Raw genomic sequence first — 26,713 nt, 5'->3', positions numbered from 1 at the left:
CACCCAGGCCGTCTTTTCAGTTTCTTGGCCATGAAGGATTAATCAAACTCAGGGCTAAGCTCGCTGGCCAAACCCTTGGGTTTTCAAGCAGGAGAAAGTGACCTCTCATGGGAACTGTAGTGAAAGTTGCTTAGTGCGTGCCATTAAGAACTTGAAGAACTTGGCCTTTAGCATGTCAGGAATAGAAATGCAACCTGGCTAGTGAGCATGAGGCTTGTAAAGTGACCTGGCACTGTAGCTGAATATAAAAAGATGGTGAGTGTGAAGCTGGATAAACAGCAATTGTCAAGGACTGTAGTGAAACTGACCTTGTTAGCTTGGAATGCTTTGTTGATCATTTAGCGTGAACTGTATCATTGCTAGCCTTAGTCTGGTTTAGTTTAGCAAGAACACCCCAAAGAAACCGACTTGTTTTTCATTTAGCCGCTATTTTCTACTTATTCGTGCAGGATTTATTTGTAAAAGGTTTATTACCATGCTGATAAATGCTGGTTAAATGCTGATAAAAGCTAAACCCTAGCCTGACTAAGCTAGCTTTAGCTAAAGAATGCCCAAACCAGGCCTGAAGACTAGCCAACAAGCTTAGTCTATTTATTAATTTCATCACTTGCAAAAATGACACCGGGATTTATTATAGCAAAAGTGTAGTGGGCATGGTTTGTTGGCATATTGATTGTTATTTTGTATAACCACAGTTTTACTAACAACACCGTGGTTAAACTATGATTAGTGTAGCAAAAACGTGATTAAATAGCAGTTAGCATAGATTAACTATAGTAAGCCTTTTTTGTTTTTATTTTTAGGTTTGGTTTATTCTAATCAGTCAAGGTTTTGCTGGTTTGCACTTGCATTTAGCAGCATCCTTACCTAGTTATTAGCCAGATTCATTTTTTGCATTCGCATCCACTCAGTAGTTTAATTTTATTTACATTTATGTAAGCATTGTATTGTATTGCATTGTATCCACAGCATGTTTTTTTTTTTAGTTCTACTCTCTTACACAATTAATATGCTTTGAGATGAACAGGAATGCTAACACGTACAGTTTTGTCCAGGTGATGTTCTCAAACCACCTTGGGCCTACCCATTCTCTCTCCCTGCTTCACACTTTCCCCACTCCACTTCATCTTCCTGGCACATGCTGCCTCAGCAGGTATTTGTTGAGATTTTCCCAGATCTCCAGCAGACAGCTGATGGGAGCCTCAGAAACATGAGGGAATATTGTACAGGCGTGTAGCTGTCAGAGCTCAATTACTGATGGAGGGAGATTTTTGAAGTGTATCACTAGACCAGAGGCATAAACATGACAGACAACGGCAGAATTACCCCACAGGCTGCTGACACGCAAGTCTTCCTGCAGCTTTGGATGAAACGCTCTTTTTTTTTTTTTTATCTGGCTGTCAGAAAGCGCTTGGAAACTTTCCGTTAGGAAAAGTCCAAATTTATGTAATGCATAAAACAAGGAGGAAATTTAAATAAATAGCATACAGCTGTCCAATTTCAGCATGTTTTGCATGCGCCGGAACGCTTGCTTGCTTTTGCATCATGCACGTCGAAATTCATGAAGTGAATATCATCTCAATATAACCAGCTTTGCAGTGCACTCCTGTGCAGCCTCGAGGGGGTAAACAGTGGACTGTAAGGAATACAAACGTGCCCGCTCCTGAAACTCTAGGGGCGTGTGCACATGTTTTAAAGGCCGAGCTAGATGTTCGAGCCTCTGGATGTGGTCTTTTATGAGGCTCTGAGGGCAGCTCTCACAGGAACGCTGATTTAATGTCTACAGGCTCCATCTTTCCATCCAAGGTAGCTGAGTCTTGTTGAGCTTGCTGTGTCATTAGTGCTCTAGTGGGGTAAACAGGTGCTGAGACGTGCTAAAATTCTCAGCGGGCATGGAGGGACGGAACGGGGGTGGCATGGAACGTGCGCCTCCCAGCAACCGGCTGGATCCCGGCCAGCCCGTAACCATGTTGTTGAAAAGAGTGTTATTATAGTTGTATATTACTGTTGTTTCCCCTCTTCCGCTTGAATGCCTCACAGCTGAGTGAGATTCAAACATAAACATTCGAAAATGTTGCAGGATGGTTGAGTTTTCTTAGAGATGTGGTACTGAGATCTGCGGTATCCAAATTGACAAAAAAACCCAAAAACGTATGTATAATTAAAATACTAGTAGATAATCTTGTTAGCTGAGTAAATACAGGCAATAACCAAATGTGACCCTGGACCACAAAATCTAAATATATTAAAAAAAACAGCTTTTAAAGTTGTTAAAATTAAGTCCTTAGCAATGCATATTACTAATAAAAAAAGTTTTGATTTATGGTAGGAAAAAAAAAGTTTTGATTTGATTTGAAATGTACAAAATATTCATGGAACATGATCAGTATTTAATATCCTAATGATTTTTGACATATTAAATGCATAATTTGGCACATACAACATGCTTTTGGCTATTGATACAAATATACCTGTGGTACTTTAGACTGGTTTTGTGGTCCAGGGTCACAAATGTTAACGATTTTCCACACCTCTTCTGTATTCACAAATACAAAATTGCATAAGATGTTCTGTACAATTATTTGGGGGTGGGACTGTCTGAGGCCAGCAGACATGTTCTGGAAACCTGTTTGAAAACAATCAATTTTCTTGAAATTCTATTCAATGACGCTAATGTTGAAGAAACAGCTTTTTGAAAAAAACAAGTTAAATGTAAGTTAAAGTGTAAATATATAATATAAATGAACGCAAAACAGTCATGGGAGAGTTAAAAAAATTGTATAACAAAGATGTCAACATTTGAGGACGGTTTCTGCAAATTGTAAATAAAAAAGTGAATAAACTTAGCTCAGTAAACAACTGACGTACACTCATGTTTTGCAAGACCACCACAACCAAATGTTACTGATTTTCCACAACGCCTGCTGTATTCACTTTAACAAACTGGCACAAGATGTTCTGTAAGCTGTCTAGGGTTCCAGTGCCACACAATATGATTATTACTTATACATAAAAAAAACAACCTGACTAGACATGCACTTCCATGAACATGAAATCAACAAGAAAGTTCAGAAACTCTCTGCCCCTGAAATTCAAACCTTAACAGTGCTCTGATTTCACTCATGTGATTTGATGTGGTAACATTAGTACCTCTAGATCATGTTTGATATCAGGGAGGGCCCCGATACGCATAGAGTGCACTTCCACATCTGCTAGCGTTTCTCTTTTCTTGGCCTGACTACAGCCGGGTGTTGAACACGTGTATTTGTGGGGTTGCCGGGGTCCTACGATGAGTTTGGAAATCTGTTTTTATTTCATTCGATGGGTTTCATTAGCAGTTTCTGTTATTTTAAATTATAATACTATCTCACAACATTATTTCAGTGTATGGTTGCGCTCTGAATCTTGCCTCGTGTATTCACGAATACTATATAAGCAGCATCATGTCTCGGGGAATGAGAGGGGAGTCTGACACTGAATTGAAAACCTGCCATTCACGATGAAATTTCAACCTAAAAAAGGAACTGCGTGAAATTTTAAACAAGGAAAGGCTATGTTTAGCCAACTGATTCAACACACATAACTGACATGTTCATGTAATCTCTCGGTAGAATAAATGTTTGGTTGGTGGTCTGCAGGGGAGGGTTTCAAACTTGAATCCAGACTCAAGTAAAATGAATATTCCTGGTTGTTTTCAAACTTAGATTGATGTACCATATGTGTGGCATGCTGTCAGTTACCTCAACTTTTCCCTCAGTGTGCTTAAATGAATAGGAAATACAATTACATTACATATAACTGTAAAGGGAATAGTCAGTGAGATCAGAACGGCACATACGAGCAATAGAGAAATCTCTTTTTTTATGTCTTATTATCTTAATACAGTAAAAAAAAACAATAATATTGTGAGATGTTATTACAATTTAAGATAACTGTATTAAAATGTCAATTTTCATCAATTTATTGCACTCTGACTGAACAAAATCTGAATAAAAAAAAAATGCAGTAAATCTTTGTTTCTTGAGAAAAAGCTACTTTTGAATGGCTCTGAAATGTGCTTTTTATTTTGCTCCCTAATGGTGTAGTAACAGCATCTGCCAGCAGGGGCAAACCGAGTCACTCTAATCTAAGCAAATCTAACAACACTAGTTTGGATATCACAATATTTCTTTAATTACATAAATAACGGTGGGCTTGATGTGGTGAAGCGATGCCCTAAAAATTGCTAGAGGAGACTCATTTGTCTTTTTCGTTGTGATTAGCGAGATTAAATAAGCATGTTTCCTCTAAACATTTGCTTTGAACGTCGTTTCAGCATGACAAAGATGCTCCACTGCGCAGCGCTAACCAGAAACCATTGCGTGTTTGATAAAGCATCAATTGGATGGTGATGACATGAGTGTTTGTAGACTTCGTCAGTTTAACAGCGATGAGAAACGGCATAGGTATGCGCATAATGCGACTGCGGGAAGCAGTTTGCCCTGTCAGTCTTCACGTTTCTGCTTTTGATTACAAATTCAATAAACTACGTTCATGCGCCCCATTGTACACCCCTTGAACTGGTACCAAAGCTAAACAAACTGCTGTCAGTACGGCCGCAATGCGATTTCGCCATTTTCTCCAGGCCTCTCATTTTTTCATACCCATGAGGTGCAGTATTCCCAAAACATGTTGAACGTTGCTCCGATAATGCGGCGGGATTACGGATCCATTCCAGACCTGTGAATCAGACCGAGCAGGTGGTGTGTGGGGGGTTCCAGCTCTCACTGAAATATTTATCTTTGCCTATCGAACGTCTCGAACTTCAGCAGAGCGGCAAAGATGTACAGGGAGATTTGCAATGAAAACCAAGGAGTCATTGTTCTAGTGAATGACTGTTATTGTAAGGGAACGGGACATCAGCTGAAATGTGATAAATTATCAGTAACATGCAGTGAATGTTATCTGAGGAGCTGGCATATGTGTTTTTTTTCAGTTCTTGCTCAATCACGCGGCTCTTCTTTTTATTGTTCGCTAAGCACTCACTGAAAGGTCTGTCTTTAGTTGTTTGGGTGGCATGCTGATGTCTTGAGATGTTTTTGTCTTTGTTTCCTGCAGTAACCACAACGTTATCTCCGGGTTCCGGCCACGCCAGAAGATGCAACGAGTCAGAGAAGGCGTACTGCGTGAATGGCGGCGACTGTTACTACATACATGGTATAAATCGGCTATCCTGCAAGTGAGTTTTCTCTCAGTCAGTTTTTACTCCTGGTGGATCATATTGTCCTTCACCTTCTTTCCATCTCTAACTCACACAGTCACAACTTCATTTAAATCGAAGGGATTCTACATGTCTGCTCTTTCCTAAACTATGGGCATTTTTAGGTCCTGTGTTCAACAGTGTGCGTATATATTTATCAGAGAATTTCATTGCATTCAATTTTTTATTTTATTTTTTGAACCAACTAATGTTGTTTTCATCATATTTCAAATGAACCGAATTTCTGAATAAAAAAGGCTGGTTTCTTTGTCTAGTTAATTTCAGAATCAGCATTTTACGGACTCGGAGAAACAATAATTTCATACTTGCATAGTTTAACAAAATTACAGCTTGAAAATAAAATAAAAAAAACATATTTTGTTTGTAAGAAAAATAGTTGTAGAGGAATTTATTTGAAGATAATATAATTTTTTTTCTCGTCTATATGATTTAGATATATGGTGTGTCAGAAAAATGTAAAAAAACCAAAAAACACTAACACTGAAGATAAACCTCTCTCATGCTATTTGTAACTCTTTAGAATTTTTTTCTCATGTTATTTGTGAGTTAAGGGTTTTTTTATTCTAAATGTGTGTGTATATAGATAGATAGATAGACATATCAAAAAAAGAAAAGTTGAAATCTGTTTATTTTAATAAAAACCAACCCACTGGAACAAAATTATGCCCATAATTAAAGAAACAGCAGTATATTCGATGATGTTCTTCTCCAACCTGCTTTCTTTCTGTTCTTCATAATGTTTCTAACTGAGAGATTAAGAACTGCACGCTAAGTGAAGTAAGAATCCCTAGTTCTTGGAGTTCCTTGTCTCTTTCCAGCAAAGGCCAAATGGTATCCATCAAGTCACCCATCCTTTTCTACTTAAACTCTCTCTCTTTCTAATCTTCGGTCGAGTCCCTCTTGTGTCGGGGCACAGCGGGTTGACTCACTGGTGCAGATGTTGATGAGTGTGATATGACTGTGATGTTCTTGGGGAATTGCGGAGAAAAAAAAACACCCAGGCCTCTCGTCCTGCTCCGGTGGCCCACGTTTAGCGTGCTGGAGCGATGTGCATCAAACCATTGTGAAATGCCATGTCATGCTGGTTTAGTGCTGGAACAAATATTTACGAGAGTCAGAGGCCTCCCACAAGGTAAATAAGTCCGTTTGCTTACATTTCAATCACAGGGGAAAAGGACACCGATTTACACGGACGCTTTTAAATCAGAGATGCTCAAGACGTCTTGTTATGGGCCGAAAAAAACATTTTCGCCCGCATTAACAAAACAAGACCAAGCAGATTAAGTAGCTGCGAAAGGGCGAGATAACAAACAAGGATGCACATGGAAATGAGCGTGTGTGTGTGTTTGTGCGTTACGTGGAGCTATTTATGCGACGGGGTCTTATAGCAGTGAACCCGTAAGCTGCTGGTTTTCCTCTTTTTTTATTATTTTCTTTTTTTAATCAATTTCAGACCGCATGTTGCGTCATGTTATGAGTGCACCTGCTGGTATTTTCAGTCCCAGGATTCCTGCTCAGCAAGCAAACGGCCAGGACACGGCTGCAACAGCCATTCAATAAGTTGTGTACAAATTGGAAGGAGCAATAACTCAATTGCTGCAGCTAATTCACTCATGGGTGAGGCACAGGTCCAGAAAAGTCGGATAATGCAGTCAAGGCCCGCCGGGAATTGTTGCCCCAAAGCTATCTCGTTCGATATAGGCCAGACTTCCATAGGAATTACTCACCAGCTGAACAAGTCCAGCCGTACAAGCCACCCTATATTTATGCCTACCTCTTTTTCTTTTGAAATACGAAGTTCCACACGCACATATGGAGCGAGGGAAGAGGTAATAAATGACCCAGGCCATAATTATTTTCTTGCTGGGATGATGACGTGGGGTGGAAGGGTGTTTTACGGCCTGCCAAGTTACAGCAGCTCCACATCGACACCCCTGTCGTGTTTACATAAGCCCGGGACAGATGACAAAACTGAGGAGGAGAGAGAAATGCCAGAGGAGATTCATGGCCCGTCGCTGAGGGGGCCCCTAACTGGTATCCGGCGCTGCTTTTTCGCGGCCCCCGACATCATCTTGTGCTGAAAATCAAGGACGAGTTCAGATCTGGAGACTGTAGGTTATTGAATTTATTGTAATAACTACTTCTATTGAAAAGTGCATATTCGTAATTAACTACTAGCCTGCTATTAATCTACCATTAACCTTAAACATTAACTGTAATTAAATGAATCAAATATCTTTTTTTTTTTGGCCTGTCCTTACTTGGAGGTCAACTTTTCACTCAGCAATTAAAGTTTTAATTTTAATATAATATGCATAACTATTTATTAAAAAGCTGTTTTAATTATTAGCCAATTTTATTGAACAGAAACAGTTACCTGTGGAATGTTACAAAGTACATTCTTTAAAATAATGTAATAATTTTAAGAATTGTTTGGTCTAGTTCAGCACAACTATAAATCATCTGGTTATATTTTACATTTCAGCAACAAAAATAAAATAATTGACTGCATTCATCAAACTTTAATTGTATATGTTTTTTAAGAATAAAAAAAGCAACAACTATTTTTCTTAAATTAATTGAAAGTAAAACTTTATCATTAATCTCAAATAGCTTTTTCTGTTCTGAATTCAAAATAGTTTTTTGGGTTTTTTTTTTACAATTAATTGATTAAATGTTATTCATTTTGTATTACATTTTTATAACAAAAAACTACAAAATCAAGTTTTTATATTTCACAGGGCTGCAAAAATGCCAAAACTCATATAAAAGGGATAAAACCGCTGATATAATATTTAGCTTTGCCTCCTGAGGTTGACGATCAACAACCTAAGTGCCTCCTTTCACTGACCATTTGTTGAAAAAACGAAAACTTCAATTTCTAAGAGCTTCAGGCACTTTTGTGTACTTCATTCGTGGAAAGCGCCATTAAACTTTCCAAATATTAGTGCATGAAAACAGCTGCTTCGAAAGTGGGTTTTTTTTTTTTTTTTTTTTTTTTTTTGCATAACAGCAGTATTTTTTTTTCTTCAGACCAGATGCATCCTTCATTATGCAACACAACGAAGATCAAGAGAATGCACTTTATTTTCATGAGCATGTCGTTTGGGTATGACGTGTGTGCTGGATAAATTTTACGTGCTTTGATTGATTCGGACAGTTTCACAAGCCGCATAGCCTTCTGGGTCAGAATGGTCTCTGTTGCAGCGACCTGATCAAGGGCGCATGACTTCACATGACTTATGGCGGCTTTACACAGTGAAACCTCAACTACAGCCTTACAGTAAAGCATTGAATAATTGACTGAACAGTGATATAAAGAAAATAGATATACAATGAAGGTTCGGCAAATGTAGTATAAATGCATTTCAGCCTTTTGAGGATGTGGGTTAACATTCGTGTGTGATTTGCCAGTGGTGCTGGTTAGGGACCGATGTGTGTTTTAAACAGGATTAAATGTTATAATAGCAGACCGAGGGGCTATTTTTGGAAGGGTTTTTTTGTGTGTTAGCAGCGCTTTCTATTACAGTGTATTGCTTCACAAATGCAAATGGCTGTTGTTTTCTGCCAAGTCTGTCTCTCAGAAATTGGTTTAATAGAACATTTTAGACAGAACATTTATATAATGTGAGAAAAATAGTTTAAAAAAGGTTTTTCTAGAGAAAATGCTCCTTAAAAAAGATGAGTGTACTTAAGAAGCAAAACTGTAACATTATGCGTGTATTCAAATAATATATTGCTATAATATATTGAATAAAGCGTATTTTTCTCAAACCATATTGTTATTCATACTTAAACCGAGACATGTATGCCAGTGGTGTTAAACTAAATTCAAGATATATTGTCTTATTATTATACTGGGAAACAATTAATTTATAATTAATCACATCCAAAATATACTTTTTTTCGTTTACCTAATATATTTGTGTATGCTGTGTATATTTATTATATATATATATAAATAGACACAGATGTCTTTATATGTTTAATGTTGTATATTGAAAATAATTTATATATAATATAAATATGAATATAAATATATACATGTAAACATATTCTAAATATATACTTTATTTGTGTGTGTATTTATACATAATAAATACACACAGTACACATATTAAGTATAACTTTTATTTTGTATCCGATTAATGATAATTAATAATTTGACAGAACTAATACATTTTTATACATAACATTTTTCTCAAATATATAAACACGTTTGTATATAGGCCCACATATAGTACGTATACAAAAAATAACAGTTAATCGTCGACGTAATTTTGCTTCAAAAGTAACTTCATCTTAAAAAAAATGCTCGTCTGCAAAAATAGCCACGTCTTTTCTGGTTGTTTCTGCACTGGCTCATCGCCACGTCGAATCTTCCCAGTGTGGTAATGGTTCAGCTTCAGTACATGTGCTGCGTTGTGCGATACACAGTTTGGCCACCTGCAGCTGGATTCTTGGAACTGGTATCTGTGTTCCTGATGTCTAGGCTTGTTTGGAATATCATGATGTTTATCTTCTTCAGGTTTACTTCTACAGCTCAGCTCTGGCAAAAAAAAAATCGCTCTTTCTGTTTCACTCTCACTGCCTTTGTAGATTTTCATTAAACAGAGTCTATCGGCTCCTGCTGCCAGTGAGAGAGAGGGAGAGAAGAGAGAGAGAGAGAGAGAGAGAGAGAGAGAGAGAGAGAGAGAGGGGGAATGAAAAATGCATGTCCAGAGCTGAGGAGGATACACTCAGGGGTTGGGAAGGGAGAAAGGCTGGAAGACACAGACAACGTATGGAGAAAAGAGAATAAGATAATAAGATGCATAAGAAATAAAGCTACTGGGAGAATGTAGCAGGTGTCTCTGACTGAAATATTAACAGATTAATTAATAGACCGGTTTAAAGATGCATCAAAGTTTTATAACTTTTTTTTATTCATTATTAATTACGACTTTATTGTTTGAAGACTACAAAATTGGGTTTTTAAGTGATTTTAAATTTAAAGTTTCCTTAACCTGATGATCAAAAAGCTTAGATACACCTACTTTTAGTTTTTATTAGTAGTAGTAGTAGTAATAGTAATGGCTTTATTATTGTTTAAAAGAATATGTAAAATAATCATATTTGTAACCATTATAAATCCATTATTAATCATAAATACATACAAGTATATTAATAATAACTATCAATAACAAATAATAAAGTCAGTGCATCCTGTGATGGTTCATCTTTGAAAATGAATATAATAATATATTATTAATAATAAATTATTTAAATAATAAAGCCAGTTGTTGCTGGTATGCTTTTAAAAGTTAAAAAAAAATTCTGAGAAAGCTTACCTGTTTGTCTTTCAATATCTATTTATTTATTACTGATATTAAATAAAGAAATATATAAATAATAATACAAAGTAAAGCCAGTGCATCCTGTGATGCATTTTAAATGTTTGAAAATGAATATAATATTATAATACTATACTGTACTGTTTTGTGCTGTACTACACTATACTATATAATACTAATTCATATTAAAACTATTGCAGGATTAACTGGCTTACTATTTATATGTTTGATAATAGTATTTCATAATTCAATAGTTCATCCTGGAATGCTTTTTAAATGTATAATAATTTATCATTAATAGTAATTCATATAAATAGTAAATCTAGTTTAATATCAACAACGTTTAGTTGAAGGTTAGCTGTTTGTATTTAATGATCCGTATGTTTCAAAATTAGTTTCTTTCCGGTTAAGAAATATAAAATAAATGTTTAATGAATTGATACATTAATGCTTCGACCGACTTACCGCATTTCTTCAAGACTCAAGGACAAGTCTGAAACCGTACACTTAAGGCAAACAATGAACACAGACAGACATAACAGGATCTGTTCTTCATTTGGAGAAAGGAATGAATGAAGTTAAGGAGGTGAAACCCCAGAGGTCCTCTCCTGAGAGACACACGTGTGCGCACACGTCGCTCCGTCCCTCCCGGCGCTCTCCGGCAGGAGAACATTGTTTCCATGACCTCTGACCCCCTCAGCGGCGTACATGTTACTTAAAGCATGTCTGCGCTCCGGTGCACCCCAGCTCGCATTCCCCTAAAGACTACAACAGCTTGCGGTCTCTCATCGTCTCTCTGTTATTCCCGGGGTCTCTGTAGTTAACGCTGGCGTGTTTTACCGCGTGCCAGGCGGTGACACGGCTCTGTGAAGAGGTTACGGCCTGAACCACCGGCTCATTTTACACTCTATAAACTCACCGCGCTTCGTGTGCGTGCTGCATGTATTGTGTCATGCGTAATGCCCCACGTCCTGCTTCAAAAGCTAAGCGTGAGAGCTTTTTTTGACACTTACAGGGGTGCTGTGCGCTGCTTCGAACATCGGCCTCGCTAAATGTTGTTGGATCTAGCCTTAAAGCAAGAATGTTTTCTCTGAAAACAAGGCTTTAATATATTACGCAATTTAGCTTTTTAAGTATAATGGTGTTTTTACTGGAAAACTAAATAAACGCGAGGGCCGCAGTTCAGTTGCCTCTGGCAAGCTGACTTGGGAAGAGCGGGGGTACGACGTTCGGCAGAGAGGCTGGTGACGGAAGATAACGCTTGCTCGGGCTTTCTGTTTGTCCTGGAAATGGAAGGTGGCCGTTCATCAGCGATGGCTGACTAGAGCAGTTACCGGGTTAGAGGAATTAACGCTGTGAAAACATTACCCCCGTATCGCTCATTACGCACTGATGAGCCGTAATTTGTTTACTGGAATAACATGAATAAGCATAATTGGCCAATCAAATCCATGAATGAGAGCCATGTCATAATCAGGCGACCGTATTAGAGATGTGCCGCTTATAGGCTGAGATATTGTGGTGTTTGCAGAGAATGCGGTTGCTTCGTTATACAGCCTGTATACTGGACCAACCGCAATATGATTTATTTTAAGCTTTTTTATTTTTCCAGTAAAAATACATAACACTCAACAATATCAACATTAATCTACTTGAGAAGAAAAAATTGCAAAAAAGTAAATCAATGAAATTTAAAAATAAAGATATGCTTTGTGTGATACATTATATATTATTATTACTTAAAACAAGAAGATGCTTTTTTTTTATAGAGCAAATATTTTTTTATCTATGGCTTTAATGGTAACAGTTTATTCAATAGATATACCTCCACGATTGAAAAGATTGAGATACATTTTTTAAGAAATTAAGAAATGTATGACACATTTCTATGATCAAAAGTGACAGTAAAGATTTATTTATTTGTTTTACATTATTAAAAATAAGTTTTTTTGCTTTTACTTTTTTACTAATCATTATATATATATATATATATATATATATATATATATATATATATATATATATATATATATATATATATATATATATATTATATTATAATTTTGCATTTTGTAATATTTTACAATATTACTGTTTCTTTAGCTTTTTTGATCAAATAAAACTGAAGATAGAAAAACTTTTTTAGACAGTAAACTTTGTTTTAAGAATGGTTGATCGATATTCAGAAAGCAAACATGCTTAAGAAAATTGTCTGGAGAAAAATGCTGGCTGAAGTTGGATTGCCGTCGGAATGATTGCGCGGCTGTGTTTCCGACCTCGCTGCGCATAAAACCCTCAGTGTATGATGTGTGTGAGTGCGTTCGGTGTATATCTGTGTGTCATCTTCTGCACCTCTCCTTCCCCCAGATGTCCGGACGGATACTTCGGCCAGCGGTGCTTGCAGACAGAGCCCCTGAAGTTATACATGCCCAAACCTAATAAAAGTATGTTGACTTGCGATGCACAGCCGCAAACAGAGGACCAGCTGTCACTGGGTTACCACTGTCGTCTCTCCCTTACCTCCTTCCACCTCCCAAGGCTTGCTGGCTTTAAGTCTGTCCTGAAATAGACACAGTGGTGCCTCCAGTGGGATCCTCTGCTTCTGCTGTACATAATTGTGCTGTTGTCCTAATGTTCTCTTTGCTTTCTTTTCCCCCCTCTCTCTCTCTCTCTCTTTCTCTCTCTTGTGCTTTCACCCTCTCTTCTTTCTCTTGCATCTTTTCTCTCTGCTCGACACTCTCTCCCTCCCTCTCTTTCTTTCTATGGTTTTGTCTCCTTCCATCAGGTGTCCAAATGACTTTACTGGTGATCGCTGTCAAACCTACGTTATGGCCAGTTTCTACCGTATGTCCATTTCTTCTTCTGACTGTCTGTCTGTTTTGTTTGCATGCTGTTACTGAAGACGTGGAATGTGGTTCAGTAATGGTTAATAATCGGCTTGTTGTTTTAACAAAATCAGTTTTTTTTTTAACAATTAATCCATTTTATTTGTTCCGGTGTGCCATTCACCCGTTGCATCATTGGTTAATTAATTCTACGTGATTTTGTAACATCCAAGCAATGCATGTTTTCAAATATGAGTGCATGTTCTTTAATAAATTAAACCGTAACGTAGTTATAATGGCAATAAAACAATGATAAATAAATGCTGCATCATACTTTAACATATACATCTGAAATATATTTACTAACAATAAACACATGCTATAGATTGTCCAACTAGAAAATAATGTTACAAACAAATGAATGTTCAGCTAATAATTTAAATATGTACTGTATATATAAGAAATGCACAGTTGTGATTACAAATCGTGATTAATCGATCTAAAATAAATGTTTTTGTTTACATAATATATGTGTGCTGTGTATATTATGTATATATAAATGCACACAAATGCATGTACTGTATATTTAAATATACAAAATATATATTGTTTATATGTTAAATATATTTATTTAAAATATAAATTATATTAATATAAATATAGATATATTTTTACATATATCTGTATAGTTATATAAATAAATAAAATAAATATATACTGTAGACGTATATATTTATATCTACAAAATGCATATAAACACATGCATATATTTTGCAAACAAAAACTTTTATTTTGTATGTGATTAATTGTGAATAATCGTTTGATATCACTAGAACTAATATTTATTTATTTAATTATTTTATCCCCATCAAATTTTCTATTAAGGATGAATAAGATATAAATGCCATATGAGTTATTAGTTGTCTACCTTTTTTTAAAGTATGAGTTAATTGAATCTGTTAATATTGCATATATATTAATGTATGTATTAATGCACACTAATTTTCTTTATTTTTCATTTAAATTGTTGAACATGGTTGGATATTTTAATTAATAATTAGACACTGACTTATTAATTATTATTAAACTCTTTAATAAATTAAACTGTAACTTCGCTATAATCACGACAACAAAAAAATATGCCTAATTAAATGATTTAAAAAAAGAAAATCAATTCAATTTACTAACAATAAACACTTCCAACTCAACGCATCAGCTCTCAGCAAAGTTAAAAGATGCATTTTCGTCCTTCGCGTTTCTCATATCACTTGTAGCCATTTGCATACAATACGGCACTTCATAGTTTCACGAGTGCGTGCCGTTTAAAACGAGCCATTGTTTCTCTCGTCGCAAACCCCCACGGTTCAAAAATCCACCCCTTAATTATGCCGTGAAATTAACCGGCTCCACTTCCCCGAGGTGACACATTTTCACCGTATAAGGCTACAGATCTGCGTCTCCACCGCACATGTCCATCAACTGCAGAATAACACCTAGATTAGAGGGAGGCGCAGGGATCACTACACCTGACAGCTCATGCCTGTGAGCTATTGGCTCCCGCTTGTGTCCGCATAGTGTGTATAATCAGGCCTTTGTGTTCTCGGCAGCGTTGCTATGCCGCCGCTGTTTACATTTTACTATAAGCTTAATCTCAACATATATTTATTAGTTAATAAAAAGACAGGAGGTAGAACACGAAAGATTGATGTTAGCGAAACTATCCGTGGACGGAAAGCGCATAGAGGTAATAGATTTCCTCACCGCGTAAAAGGCATAATTTACGAGGTGTTATTAAAAAAAAAGCTCAAAGAAAAATTATCATATGACACTTGTTCCATAACCTGTGTCGTGTCACGTCGTGATTTATCGAGCCGGGTTGTTACCTATATCGGGACAGCGGATCAAGTCTTCGCATGTGCGGATTGTTAGCTTTTCCACTGTCAACAGTCAGGCTTCCTTTCCGTATTTTGCAGCGCTCTTCGTTTTGGGAGGTCTGGAAACGTGTGTCTGTCAAAGATGTCGAAACAGTGCAGGTAGTGAGGCTTTTAGACCTGAGGAAATGTAAATAGTGTAAATGTAGCACAATAGGTGCGTGTAGATACAAGCAGCTTCAGGAAAAAATGGCTTTGGCGCCACGGGGGAAGAGAGAAACGAAGGCGTCCCCCATTTTAGAGCGTGCTAGGAATATTACAACGCAGAGAAGAACGTCTGACAAGATGTCATGCAAAGCCTGGCTGTAAATCCCAGTGTGCAGGTTGTGCGTGAGGACAGATGTGCCCTCGGAGCTGTCGTCTCCGAGAGAAAGTGATTTTCTGTCACTTTCTGTTCATATCGCTGTTGAGAGAATTGTAATCGCTCGACCAATTAGAGTCATGGCTGAGAGCTAAAACGGTAGCTGACCCTCCGGCTGGAGCACTGAGACAGCCCAGGGGCTTTTAGACTGCAGGCCGTGGAAAAACGGACAGAAAATTGTATTCATTTATTTTATTTGAATTTCTATAAATACTATGTTTTTTCTTTTGTTTATGAGAGCTGTTACTGCTGCCGTAATAAAATCTATAATAATAGTTTATAATAATATATGCATGCATAATGTTCATTTTGTATAACTAAAGACAAACACTCGGATGTATATATGTAAAAAAAATTATATATATTTATATTTAGTATACAATAACAATTTAAAAATATAAAAATATATATGCATGTGAATAGTGTGTGTGTGTGTGTGTATATATATATATATATATATATATATATATATATATATATATATATATATAGATATATATAATGTAAACAGAAACCTTTCTTTTGAATGCGATTAATAGTTTGACAGCACCAATAAAAAAAATGATTTATTTATTTATTCATTTTATTTTATGGAATATATCATGAAGAATGTCCAAGCTTAAAAATAAATAAATTAAGCTAAATTAAAATAATTCTTTATACATGAATATATATAGCTGAAGTCTTTTCTGAAGTCCTCGTCGCTCATACATTAATTCAAATAATCATATTATCCTGATCCCAGGGCCCTTTGTGTGAGAATATATTTTTAAAGCACCATCAGCTACAGCATACTAGCAATAACCTCCGCATTTAAAACCTGTACTACTGTGTTCTCTATCCAGTCTTGTGTTCACTCCGAGACACTTAAACCAGACTTGAAGATACATGCAAATCTGAGTATAACAATACCTGTATTACTCTGTCTAATCATAATATTTGCTGCATAGAGCATGTTTTACTAATATAGAGTGTAAATAGCATCTTGTCATTAACAATTAACATCAAAATGCACCAAAATGTTTCATGAATAATATCAGCTGTCTGTGTGCCCCACAGGTAAGACACATCAGAGATATTTGAATTGTGTAGTTTAATGACCACTGGAATGTATATCATCTGACTTGCATTCTTGCTGTTTTGTTTGTAGTATAACAATAATTATATTAATGACAGAGCTGAAATAAGTGTCGTAGAATAACACGAATTAAAGTGTCTAACAGCGACAGTCAATCGAATCTACTAACCTAGCTGCTCGTTTTAAAATCTCAGATCCTAATCCATGCAATAAATACCAAAATAAACTACTAGTTTGATGATTTTAATTATAATTCTATTTTATTACGCGCAATTATGCTCATCTCTTACCCATTAATCCAGGTTTGGTCGTATTTCAGTCGTGCTCTAACCTGCATGATCTAACCACTTACTCTTTTAAGTATCTGCATGATGTGTCCACAATGTGACTTTCATAATGCCCATATGTGTTCCTGTGTATGGTGGGATATCTCTCTCTTAAATCTTGTTTTTCCCCCCTCTCTCTCTCTCTCTCCTCTGTGTTTTTGTTTTGCTCTTCATTATCAACTCTTTGCACTGGCAGAGTCTCTTGGGATTGAATTTATGGGTATGGACCGATCCTTCATTCTGATTTCCAGATTGAACTGTGTAGCTCTCATTCCATTTCACGCAAACTCTCCGATGGACTCTAAAGCAAATGAACAAATTGATTAACAAATAAATCTGTCAATCAGCCGTTACTCTGTACGGTAGCCCCTCTTTTCAAGAGTCAGCATGGGAATCATTATCTGCAGCCCTCGTCCCGTCGCTGTGGGATTTTTAAGGCTTTGTTCAGACAGGCAGAGAAGAATCGGATCTGACTCAAGCGACATGAAAGCCGATGTTTATAAACATCCATATGTGGTAAATATCCGATTAGAAATGCTTTAGTCTGAACCATCATATCAGATTTCAAATGTTTTGAGTTTTGTTTTTATGTGTCATTTAGTGACATGACTCAAATGTAACATCATACAAATAGCACAAGATTCGCTGGAGCTTTTAAGGTGATAAAAAAATTATTTTAAATTCAGAAATTAAAAATTCGCGTAATGTACAAAATTATTCATTATAAGTGAGTGTTTTTTTATTAGTTGTAAGTATATTTTTAATATTAATTAAATCCAAAAACAATAACAAAAATAATGTCTTATTATATTATATTGCCCCTGTAAAACGATTACAAATTTACATCCAAAATTATAGTTTTTGTTAAAATGTATATATGTACTGTATATATTTATTAAAGAAAAACACACACAAAGTATATATTTTGAAAATATTTAAATGTATTTATTTATATTCATATAATATACATTTGTTTGAGATATACACATGACATTTTTCTTAAATTTATACATGCATGTATGTGTATTTTTATAAACATAATACATATATACATCATATGCCCATGTATTATATAAACAAAAACCTTTATTTTGGATGCAATTAATTGTAATTATGGCCCTGCACTAATAGTATAATATTTTATATTATATATAAATATATTTTATATATAAACATAACACTTCCAACAAAAAATCTTTTGTAGCCATTTTACAATCCCACAAGCAGTCTTATATCAAAAAAATCCATGCATTAATCTGCATATACATCATATATTCACACCATATATTCAAAATGTCCAAAAACAAAATCAGTTTTGAAAACTAAATTGGATTTGCGTGCAGTGTTAAGAAGCTTCAGTCTGCTCAGTCCGTGTTTTACCCATTTAAAATGAACTTTCCTTCAGCCCTAAAAAACGTTGCCAGAAACAGTTTTACTGTGAGCGTTTAACAACTTGCGTAGTTACTTTAAGTTTTACGTAGGGCTTTTGACAAGCATGTATTTTGTTGAATCGGTTGGAGCAACATGAAGAGTCGGCGAATGAGTCAGTTTTTTTGTCATCAGCTTGAAGATGTACACAGATTTCTTCAAGTGGATGCAGCTAGTCGCAGGCTCTTAAGGAGTTAGCATTAAGCGGGGGTGATTTGTGTAAACCTCCGTCAGTTTTACACACCAACCTGGTGTTTACCGAACGGTAAACACAACAAGTGTGTGGCTTCAAGTGAATTTATGTGCACTGGAGTTGTACTAACATTCAATCTAATTAGGTTTTACCTGGAAAGCCTCGGATGACGTTGATAAAACGTGTTCATTTTCCCGCACACATGCACCGGTTTTAAATCACGTAATATCATTTTTCGTACCGCATTTACATTCTTTCTTGTTTTAAATAAACTAAATTGTTAGTTTTCTCATTTTAGGAAAATGTGAATACAGTCTGTAAAACAAACAAACAAACAAACAAAAACAATACTGCATATAGTTTTATTTAGTATAAAGTTAAAGTTTGGTTTTAGGAGTCCCAAATGACTGGATGGCTTGCATGCAAGGTCACTTTTATTTTGGTATAAAATACATTTATTTTTACTTTAGCGACTCCCATTCGTTTAACAATAAATTTTAGCGTGACGTTAATCTGCGGTGATTGGTCGATTTCATTTGAATCAGTGTTTGTGAGCTTTTAACGCTACAAAAGTGAACCCAGCGGCAAAGGAAGAATTTGGATTTTCATTTAGATCATATGCTATTTTTTAATTCCAAAGTCAACACGAACTTTTACAAAAAACGACTCGTTTCAATTATTCAGTCAACTCTTTCTTTTGAAAGACAATAACTTTATACACGGTGCACTTTCAGACCAAAAACTTCGCAGGACGTTGGGGCACTTTAATACGTTCTGTTTTGTAGATATTTTCACTAGAAAACAACAAAAATACAAAAAAAAATGTTTTGGCATCAGGGATTATACAGCTGTATTTCCAAAGCCTTTACATAAAATCCGATCACGACCAGCTGTAACTTCTCCAGATGTTTTTTTTTAGTGTACAGTTGATCATGGTTTGCATTGCTTTAAATCCAGTGTGGATAAGTGCTGCAGATAAAAGTTCCCTTTTCTTTCCTCAAACAAAACAGTTCCTTTACTCTCGTTTTCTCAAGTTCTTCTCCCTGTACCATCTGCCCGCTTCCCTGTTGTCTTTGCTGAATTATTTTTCATCTCTTTCCTTGCACGCTACTTTCCGTTCTTCTGCTTCACCGATGCAGCTGTATTTGATAATGGTTCAAATTGAACGCAGTTTCTCTTTTGTTTTCTGTTTTTAATTTTACTGGGCTTGAACAAACTGAATCTTAATGCCCTAGCATGCCAAACTGCATTAGTCCCATAATTAGGTTGTTTATATGACCTCTCCCAGTCGTCTGTTCTTTGCTTACAAAAACAGCCTCTGTTTTCCCTTGAAAATGATCCATTTTACGGTACGTGTAAACTAGGCTCTCTATGAAGTCACGTTGTGTGCTTAAAGCACATACTTAAAGCCCCGATCCTACCAGCGCAGATGAGGCCTTTTAGAAATAATGTTCTCCTCCTCGCTCTGTACTACCGAGCAAACGACAGCTGGATTATTTCATTATTGATTATGAAATATTTCTCCCCTAACTAGCCCCCATCCCTCTCGGACTCACATTCTCTTCCTTTTAGAAGGTCGGTGAGACCAAACCAAGGCCCGTTTCCAAGGAAAATCAGAAGGCTGGATGTAGTCTGTGGTTTGATATTTACGAACTTTTGAATTGTACCCAATATTCAGTTCGTGTTAAAGGAATATTTCGGGTTTAAACAAGTTATGCTCCGTTTACATCTTGAGGGGCATTATGTTGATTAGGACAAAAAAAAGAAAGATTTCTTTAAATAAGCAATACTCTAGGTTACAGTGAAGCTTTATAAAAGTACTTACATCAGTTCTTTTGTTCAAACGTGTGTTCTCTGAGCAGAAAATGTTTTTACGGTCAGTTTAAGGTTTGTTAAATAATGTTATGTTACAATAAAGATTGACTGATCCCTTGGTTTCTTTAAAATAATGCAAAAATCAAGGTTACAGTGAAGCACTTACAATGGAACTACTGAGAAGCAGAGAAACCTTTTGAAGAATTTGAAAGCATAAATACAGTTATACATCATTTTTATATAATTAACTATTAACAATTTTATATATATATTTTATATATATATATATATATATATATATATTTTTTTTTTTTTTTTTTTTTTTTTTTATTAATATAAGTATATGTGCAACTATACTATTGGAACACTATTAAACATCACTTCCTTTGTAAGAGCTTCAATTAATTTTTTTAATTGAAAAAAAAAATATATATATATATATATATATATATATATATATATATATATATATATATATATATATATATATATATTTTTTTTTTTTTTTTTTTTACATTATTTTTATTAATATAAGTATATGTGCAACTATACTATTGGAACACTATTAAACATCACTTCCTTTGTAAGAGCTTCAATTAATTTTTTTTTAAGAAAGCAAGTCATGAGGCAGATTTGTTTCATTATTTTTTTATTTTGTATTCAGCACAGCCAAACTGACTGTAAAAAAATTTATATCAACCACAAATGCTGTCAAACGAGCTCAGTTTGATCAACTGCATCCAAAATATTCCTTTAAAGATTTCTACGCATCCATGATTTGATTGGTTATGAATACATTAATAAACTGACCAAGCCAAACGAACACCTGATGATTGTTTCTGTGCCTCCATGTAATCACCTCTTAAACCAATTTGTCCACATTTCAGTTGTCCTCTTAATATGCCCTTTGATCTTTTAAATTGAGCTGAATTGCGATGCCCCCCAGTGGAGGAAAACATCCATGGACTCACAGAAATCATCAGTGCCCATCGGGAGATTGTTCAGACAGACCGATTCCCTCACGTAAACCATAATGATACGCATTACTCCTCACGCAAGCACTTTCCACTGCTGAGCCGGTCCATTAGAGCCCTTGTTGAGGCCCGAGCCTCGTTCCCACCTCACGATTAATCCTCGTATCCGTGCTGTTAATGAGAGCGTGCGGGATCTGAGTCATGCTGTATGTCCGATAGGAAGGGCATGTTCATCTGAGCCGTGTGTGATATCTCTCAGATTTCATCATGAGATGACATGAAGGAGTGTCGGCGCAGCAGTAGGAACTGTTTACGAGAGAGTTTAGAAGCAGTTGTATTTGTAGATGAGGCTGATAATTGTTGTGTGTGTGTGTGTGGGGTGATGCACAGAGGCAGAGGAGCTCTATCAGAAGAGAGTCCTGACAATCACCGGCATCTGTGTGGCTCTTTTGGTGGTGGGCATAGTCTGTGTGGTGGCCTACTGCAAAACCAAGTAAGTATAAGGCACAATGGCTTTGATATTACTTATAATAAGAATAACAATATTTGTACCTTAGTTATTTTTTGACTTAATCACATGAATATTAATTATAAATGAACTTGTTTCATTTTGGGCTTAAACCAAGACTGCATTTCTAAAATAATATTATTTTGTTTTAATATATCTGTTTTCTATGTAAATATATTGTAAAATATAATTCATTCTTGCTATGGAAGTGCATTATTTTCATCAGCCTCTACTCCCAGTCTTCAGTGTTACATATTTCTGATATACTGATTTAATTTCTTATTATTATCAATGTTGAAAACAATTTTGCTGATTAAGGTTTTGTTTTATTTTTATTTTTTTGGAAACCACAATAATGTTTCAGGATTCTCAGTAACAATTTAGTATAGATTCCAGTTCTCACTGGTAACTAATTGCATATTATCATGCATATTATTAACATTGACTGTTTATTAGTAGCCTACTTATTAAGCACATGTTCTGCATGACCAAAGATTTATAATATATACATTTTTTGTGACCCCAACATTTTGAACAGTAGTATATTAAAACAAAACGAATATGTTTTAAACAATAAGATTTGATAAAATGTAAAGTTGTATTTTATTTGAACTTAATATTCGTTTTGGAGTGTGTTTGGACTCTTGTGCTTAGAAATAATTGAAAAGCATCAATTAATAAAATAAAATCCCAGTGGAATTTATTTTGAAGATTTATTTTTTTTAAGACAGCACTTTTGGTCTCACTTTATTTTAAGGTCCATTCACCATTAACTACCAATTTTGCCTCGATAAACTCCTAATGTTCTGCTTATTTAATAGTTAGTTAAGGTGGTTGTCAAGTTTAGGTTTTGGGTAAGTTTATGTATGCAAAATATGTGGTTTATAAGTATTAACAAACAGCCAATTTGTTAATAATAGCCAAGCTAATAAGCAACTATTATTGACAACTGGTCCCTATACTAAAGCATTACCACACTTTCTAACAAAAAAACAATGGTCTAACGTGTTTTCAGATGCTGTTTGGCTTAATATTTTATTATCTAATGATGTTGCCATTTTAAGTGTGATTTAAGTGTCTGAATACATTATACAGTAACTGGATGTTGAAAAACGTAACTTTGAATCCAGCGCCAGCATTGAGCGGTAGAAAGACTTTTCTAAATGTGACGTGATGATTGTGACTCTGGGCCGGTGTCTGAGAGAGTGACACTGCCTCACTGTAGCCTCCCCCCCAGGAAACAGAGGAAGAAGATGCACAATCATCTGAGGCAGAACATTTATGTGGATCATCCCAACCGCAACCTGGCCAACGGACCCAATCACCCAGGACCTGGTCCTGAGGAGATACCCATGGTTGATGTAAGTCGCTTTTTCTTAATAAATAGAATTTGTTCTGATATCTTCATTCAGTAACCGAACGGCTCGTTTCTTCTTTCCCGATTGCAGTATATCTCCAAAAATGTACCGGCGACCGAGAGAGTCATAAGACACGGAGCAGAGGCACCTTTTCCTGGCAGCCGGCAGTCTTCCAGATCCCACAACTCCTCCACCCGAGCTCATTCCTCCACTCACAGGTACGTTCCTGACAGAGTGGCATGTCTGACCACAAATTGAGCAAAGGATTTGTGTGTGTAGACTCATCAAGAACCAGGGGTCCTGCTCTAGTCCCCTACCAGAGCCATGGGTCTGTTTTCATCTCATTCAGCATTCCTCCCCCTTCCACTGTCCCGCTGGAATCCCAGTCAGCAGCCATTATTCATTGCTTTCAGAATCAAGCCACAGGTGTGAGTGAGTGAGTGAGTGCAGAGAAACTCAGAGGTTATACACTACGATCACCTCGCAGGCATCCGGCTTCACGCTTTTCACTCAAACGGATTCTTACACACATGTGGGTTAAACCAGTGGTTCTCAGTTTGTTCTGTCACGACTCCAAACTTTGTGCACCCTCAACCCTTATCAGCCAACCACGTTGTTGTCAGATTTTGTTAGCACGTGTAGGGAAGTGTACGACAGATTGTGATTTGCCATACAGCAGACTAGCTGTGATGTTATGGAGATGCGTAGAACTACACTTTTAACTGTTCTGATGCCCAATTAATTAAAGGCATTTTATTTTTACTATATGAGTGCCTTGGAGTATTTGATCTTCTCAATTTGATATTTACCTTCAAATATCCAAAGAGCACCGGTGATTGTGAACCTCTGTTGTTTTCTTTTGGTTTTATGGAAAATGTTATTTTTAATCTGTCAGTTTTTGAAAAAAAAGGCACTACTATGAACAGTTTCGCTATTGTGAGTAATGAATTGCCTGTAAGTAAAAAAAAAAACCACCCAAAACAATTCAACGTAAAAACAAGGACTTATTGTCAGTGGACCTACATTTTAATTAAGTTTGCATATAACAAATAAAAAATAATTACATTTACTGAATGGTTATCCCAAAAATGAAACCTTTGCCATACATTATTTACCCTCATGCAACTCACTTCCCAAACTTCTAAAATGGTTTAAAAATTAAGCGAAAATTAAATATAAATATTAGCAGAAAAACTTAAACCAATCAAAAATGAGAAATATTGCCTGACAGTTGACAGAAATGAAAGTAACTAAATGAAGTACCAAAAAAAAACTAAACTAAAATACAAATTAAATAAACATAAATTAATACTAAATTAGTCCTAAAACAAAGCTGGCCTCGTTGTGATACAATTATCTGTGGAACACTAACTGAGATGGATGAGACATGAGAGGATTGTGACCAACTGTCCAGTTTCAAAAAGCACACAAAAGTACCATAAAAGTAGTCCATATGACTCCATATGCTCTTTTTTCCTGTGAAATCATACTCTTGTGAAGCCAAAGGGAAATGAAAGAAATCTAAGAACCTGGAACGCCTCCGGTCACCCTACACTTTCAGAACCACTGGGTTAAGCATCTTGTGTGCTTTTTCTATCCTGCCTTCTTTCTTCCCTTCTCTTTCATTCTCTTTCTTCCTTTCTTTCTTTCTTTCTGTCTTTCTCAGACATGAAGGGAGAACGTGGAGTCTGGAGCGAACAGACAGCGTCCTCTCCGACTGTCCCTCCGGCATGATGTCGTCCTCAGTGGGGACCAGTAAATGCAACAGTCCTGCGTGCATGGAGGCGCGGGCCAGGCGTGCCGCACACTGTGGCTTTACTGAGCCCCACCGGCCGGCCCTGCAGTACGGCGACTCTTTCGACTCGCTTGGGGACTCTCCGCATAGCGACAGGTGCGCAGGAGCGCCCCCTCTCTGCAGCCATGGCACTGAGAACCATTTTAGTGTGTGCAGTAAGACTCCTCTGCTTTTCACTGCACAGTCTCCTTTACCCCTGGAGACTGGCATGGGTGGCGTGAAAGATTCAATAGCAAATATTCACAGCACGTACCATCAGGATGCAAATTATAGGGAGGGTTGGGGGCCCCGACCTGAACCAGAACCCCACAGACTATTTAACGGCCCATTCAACTGAATTAAATTCATTTACCGTGTTATGATAATATTAGTGCTGGGCAATGATTAATCGTGATTAATTGCATCCAAAATAAACTTGAATAAAATTAAATTAAATTAATCGCAATTAATTGTTGCCCAGCATTAAATAATATCACTGACAAAAGTGATAAATAAGTGGAAAGAAAAAAAAAAAAAATAATAATAATAATAATATATATATACTCACACACTCACAGTAGACACTGTGAACTGATTATAATAAGGATTATATAATAATTTTTAAAAAATTAAATGCTTGTAATTATCCATTTTAAAATTCTCACAATCAGATTACAGTTACATTTGTAGAGATTACATGATTACATATAATTCACTTAATGGCAAGTAAGTTATTCATAATTTGATTTGGCAAAAAATTTACCCCCTCCCTGGCATAATGTAATACGTGATCCTAATAACAAAAAATAGAATATATTTTTGGTCAAACAGAACCTAATAAAAAAATGTAGTCTGAGTTTATAATCCAAGAGATTATTGTACAAAAACCTTATTCTGTCATGTCATTTAGCATAATAAAATTATTATATTTACAATTATTTGATTATATTATATTTCATTAATTATAATTGTAATATTAGTGTTAAATAAAACACACACACACATACATATATGTGTGTATATATAGATACACACACATCCTGTGTACATAATTGCACATTTACATATAATATATAACCATATAAAATGTTATATGTTAAATGTTTGAATGTTAAATGTAATATTATATTTATTTTAAAATATAACAAAAATTATGTATGTGTGTGTGTGTATATATATATTCTTGTATATGTGTATTATTTAGTTACGTGTGCCACAACAGAGAAATAAGAAAGCCGACCCCTCAAAAGTCATTGTATAAATTTCACACTGCATACCGTGAAAAATATAACAGTAAAAATCATTGCGCAAATCGTGCAGATGCTCTGGCCCAGCTGAGAGTGTCAGCGAGGGAGTCGGGGTCAAGCAAAGCTTCGCTGCTCCAGATATGCAGTATTTGTATCAAGGCAGAGAGATTCTAGCCCACGGCCAGCTGTATTTACAGTTATCTCTCGCCTGCGAAACACCCACGCCGCCATGCAAGGGCCAAAACAGGAGAATTTATACCGTGAGGGGTTCATTAAGTCAACAAGAGCCGAACAACACGTTA

The 26,713-nt window shown here is 35.9% G+C and overlaps 1 protein-coding gene across 10 annotated transcripts in view; it reads left to right on the top strand.

Annotated features, from left to right (window-relative positions):
- Positions 1-26,713, top strand: part of nrg2a (neuregulin 2a) — an 80,088-nt gene that overhangs the window by 48,176 nt on the left and 5,199 nt on the right. For 4 of the 10 annotated variants that reach the window (XM_043220732.1, XM_043220736.1, XM_043220741.1 and 1 more), the window contains 7 exons: positions 5,098-5,218; positions 13,379-13,437; positions 17,311-17,334; positions 21,915-22,017; positions 23,258-23,393; positions 23,481-23,608; positions 25,057-25,281. In XM_043220732.1, the coding sequence (XP_043076667.1) occupies positions 5,098-5,218; positions 13,379-13,437; positions 17,311-17,334; positions 21,915-22,017; positions 23,258-23,393; positions 23,481-23,608; positions 25,057-25,281 (796 nt within the window). Of the gene's footprint in view, positions 1-5,097; positions 5,219-12,960; positions 13,038-13,378; positions 13,438-17,310; positions 17,335-21,914; positions 22,018-23,257; positions 23,394-23,480; positions 23,609-25,056; positions 25,282-26,713 lie in introns of all 10 variants that reach the window. The other 6 variants (XM_043220733.1, XM_043220737.1, XM_043220734.1 and 3 more) reach the window with 5 other exon arrangements.

The sequence above is a fragment of the Puntigrus tetrazona genome, chromosome 21 (genome assembly GCF_018831695.1).
Source record: "Puntigrus tetrazona isolate hp1 chromosome 21, ASM1883169v1, whole genome shotgun sequence".
NCBI classification, from domain to species: Eukaryota; Metazoa; Chordata; class Actinopteri; order Cypriniformes; family Cyprinidae; genus Puntigrus; species Puntigrus tetrazona.
Note: the sequence above shows the minus strand (reverse complement) of the source record. Positions and strands in the feature narration are given on the sequence as shown.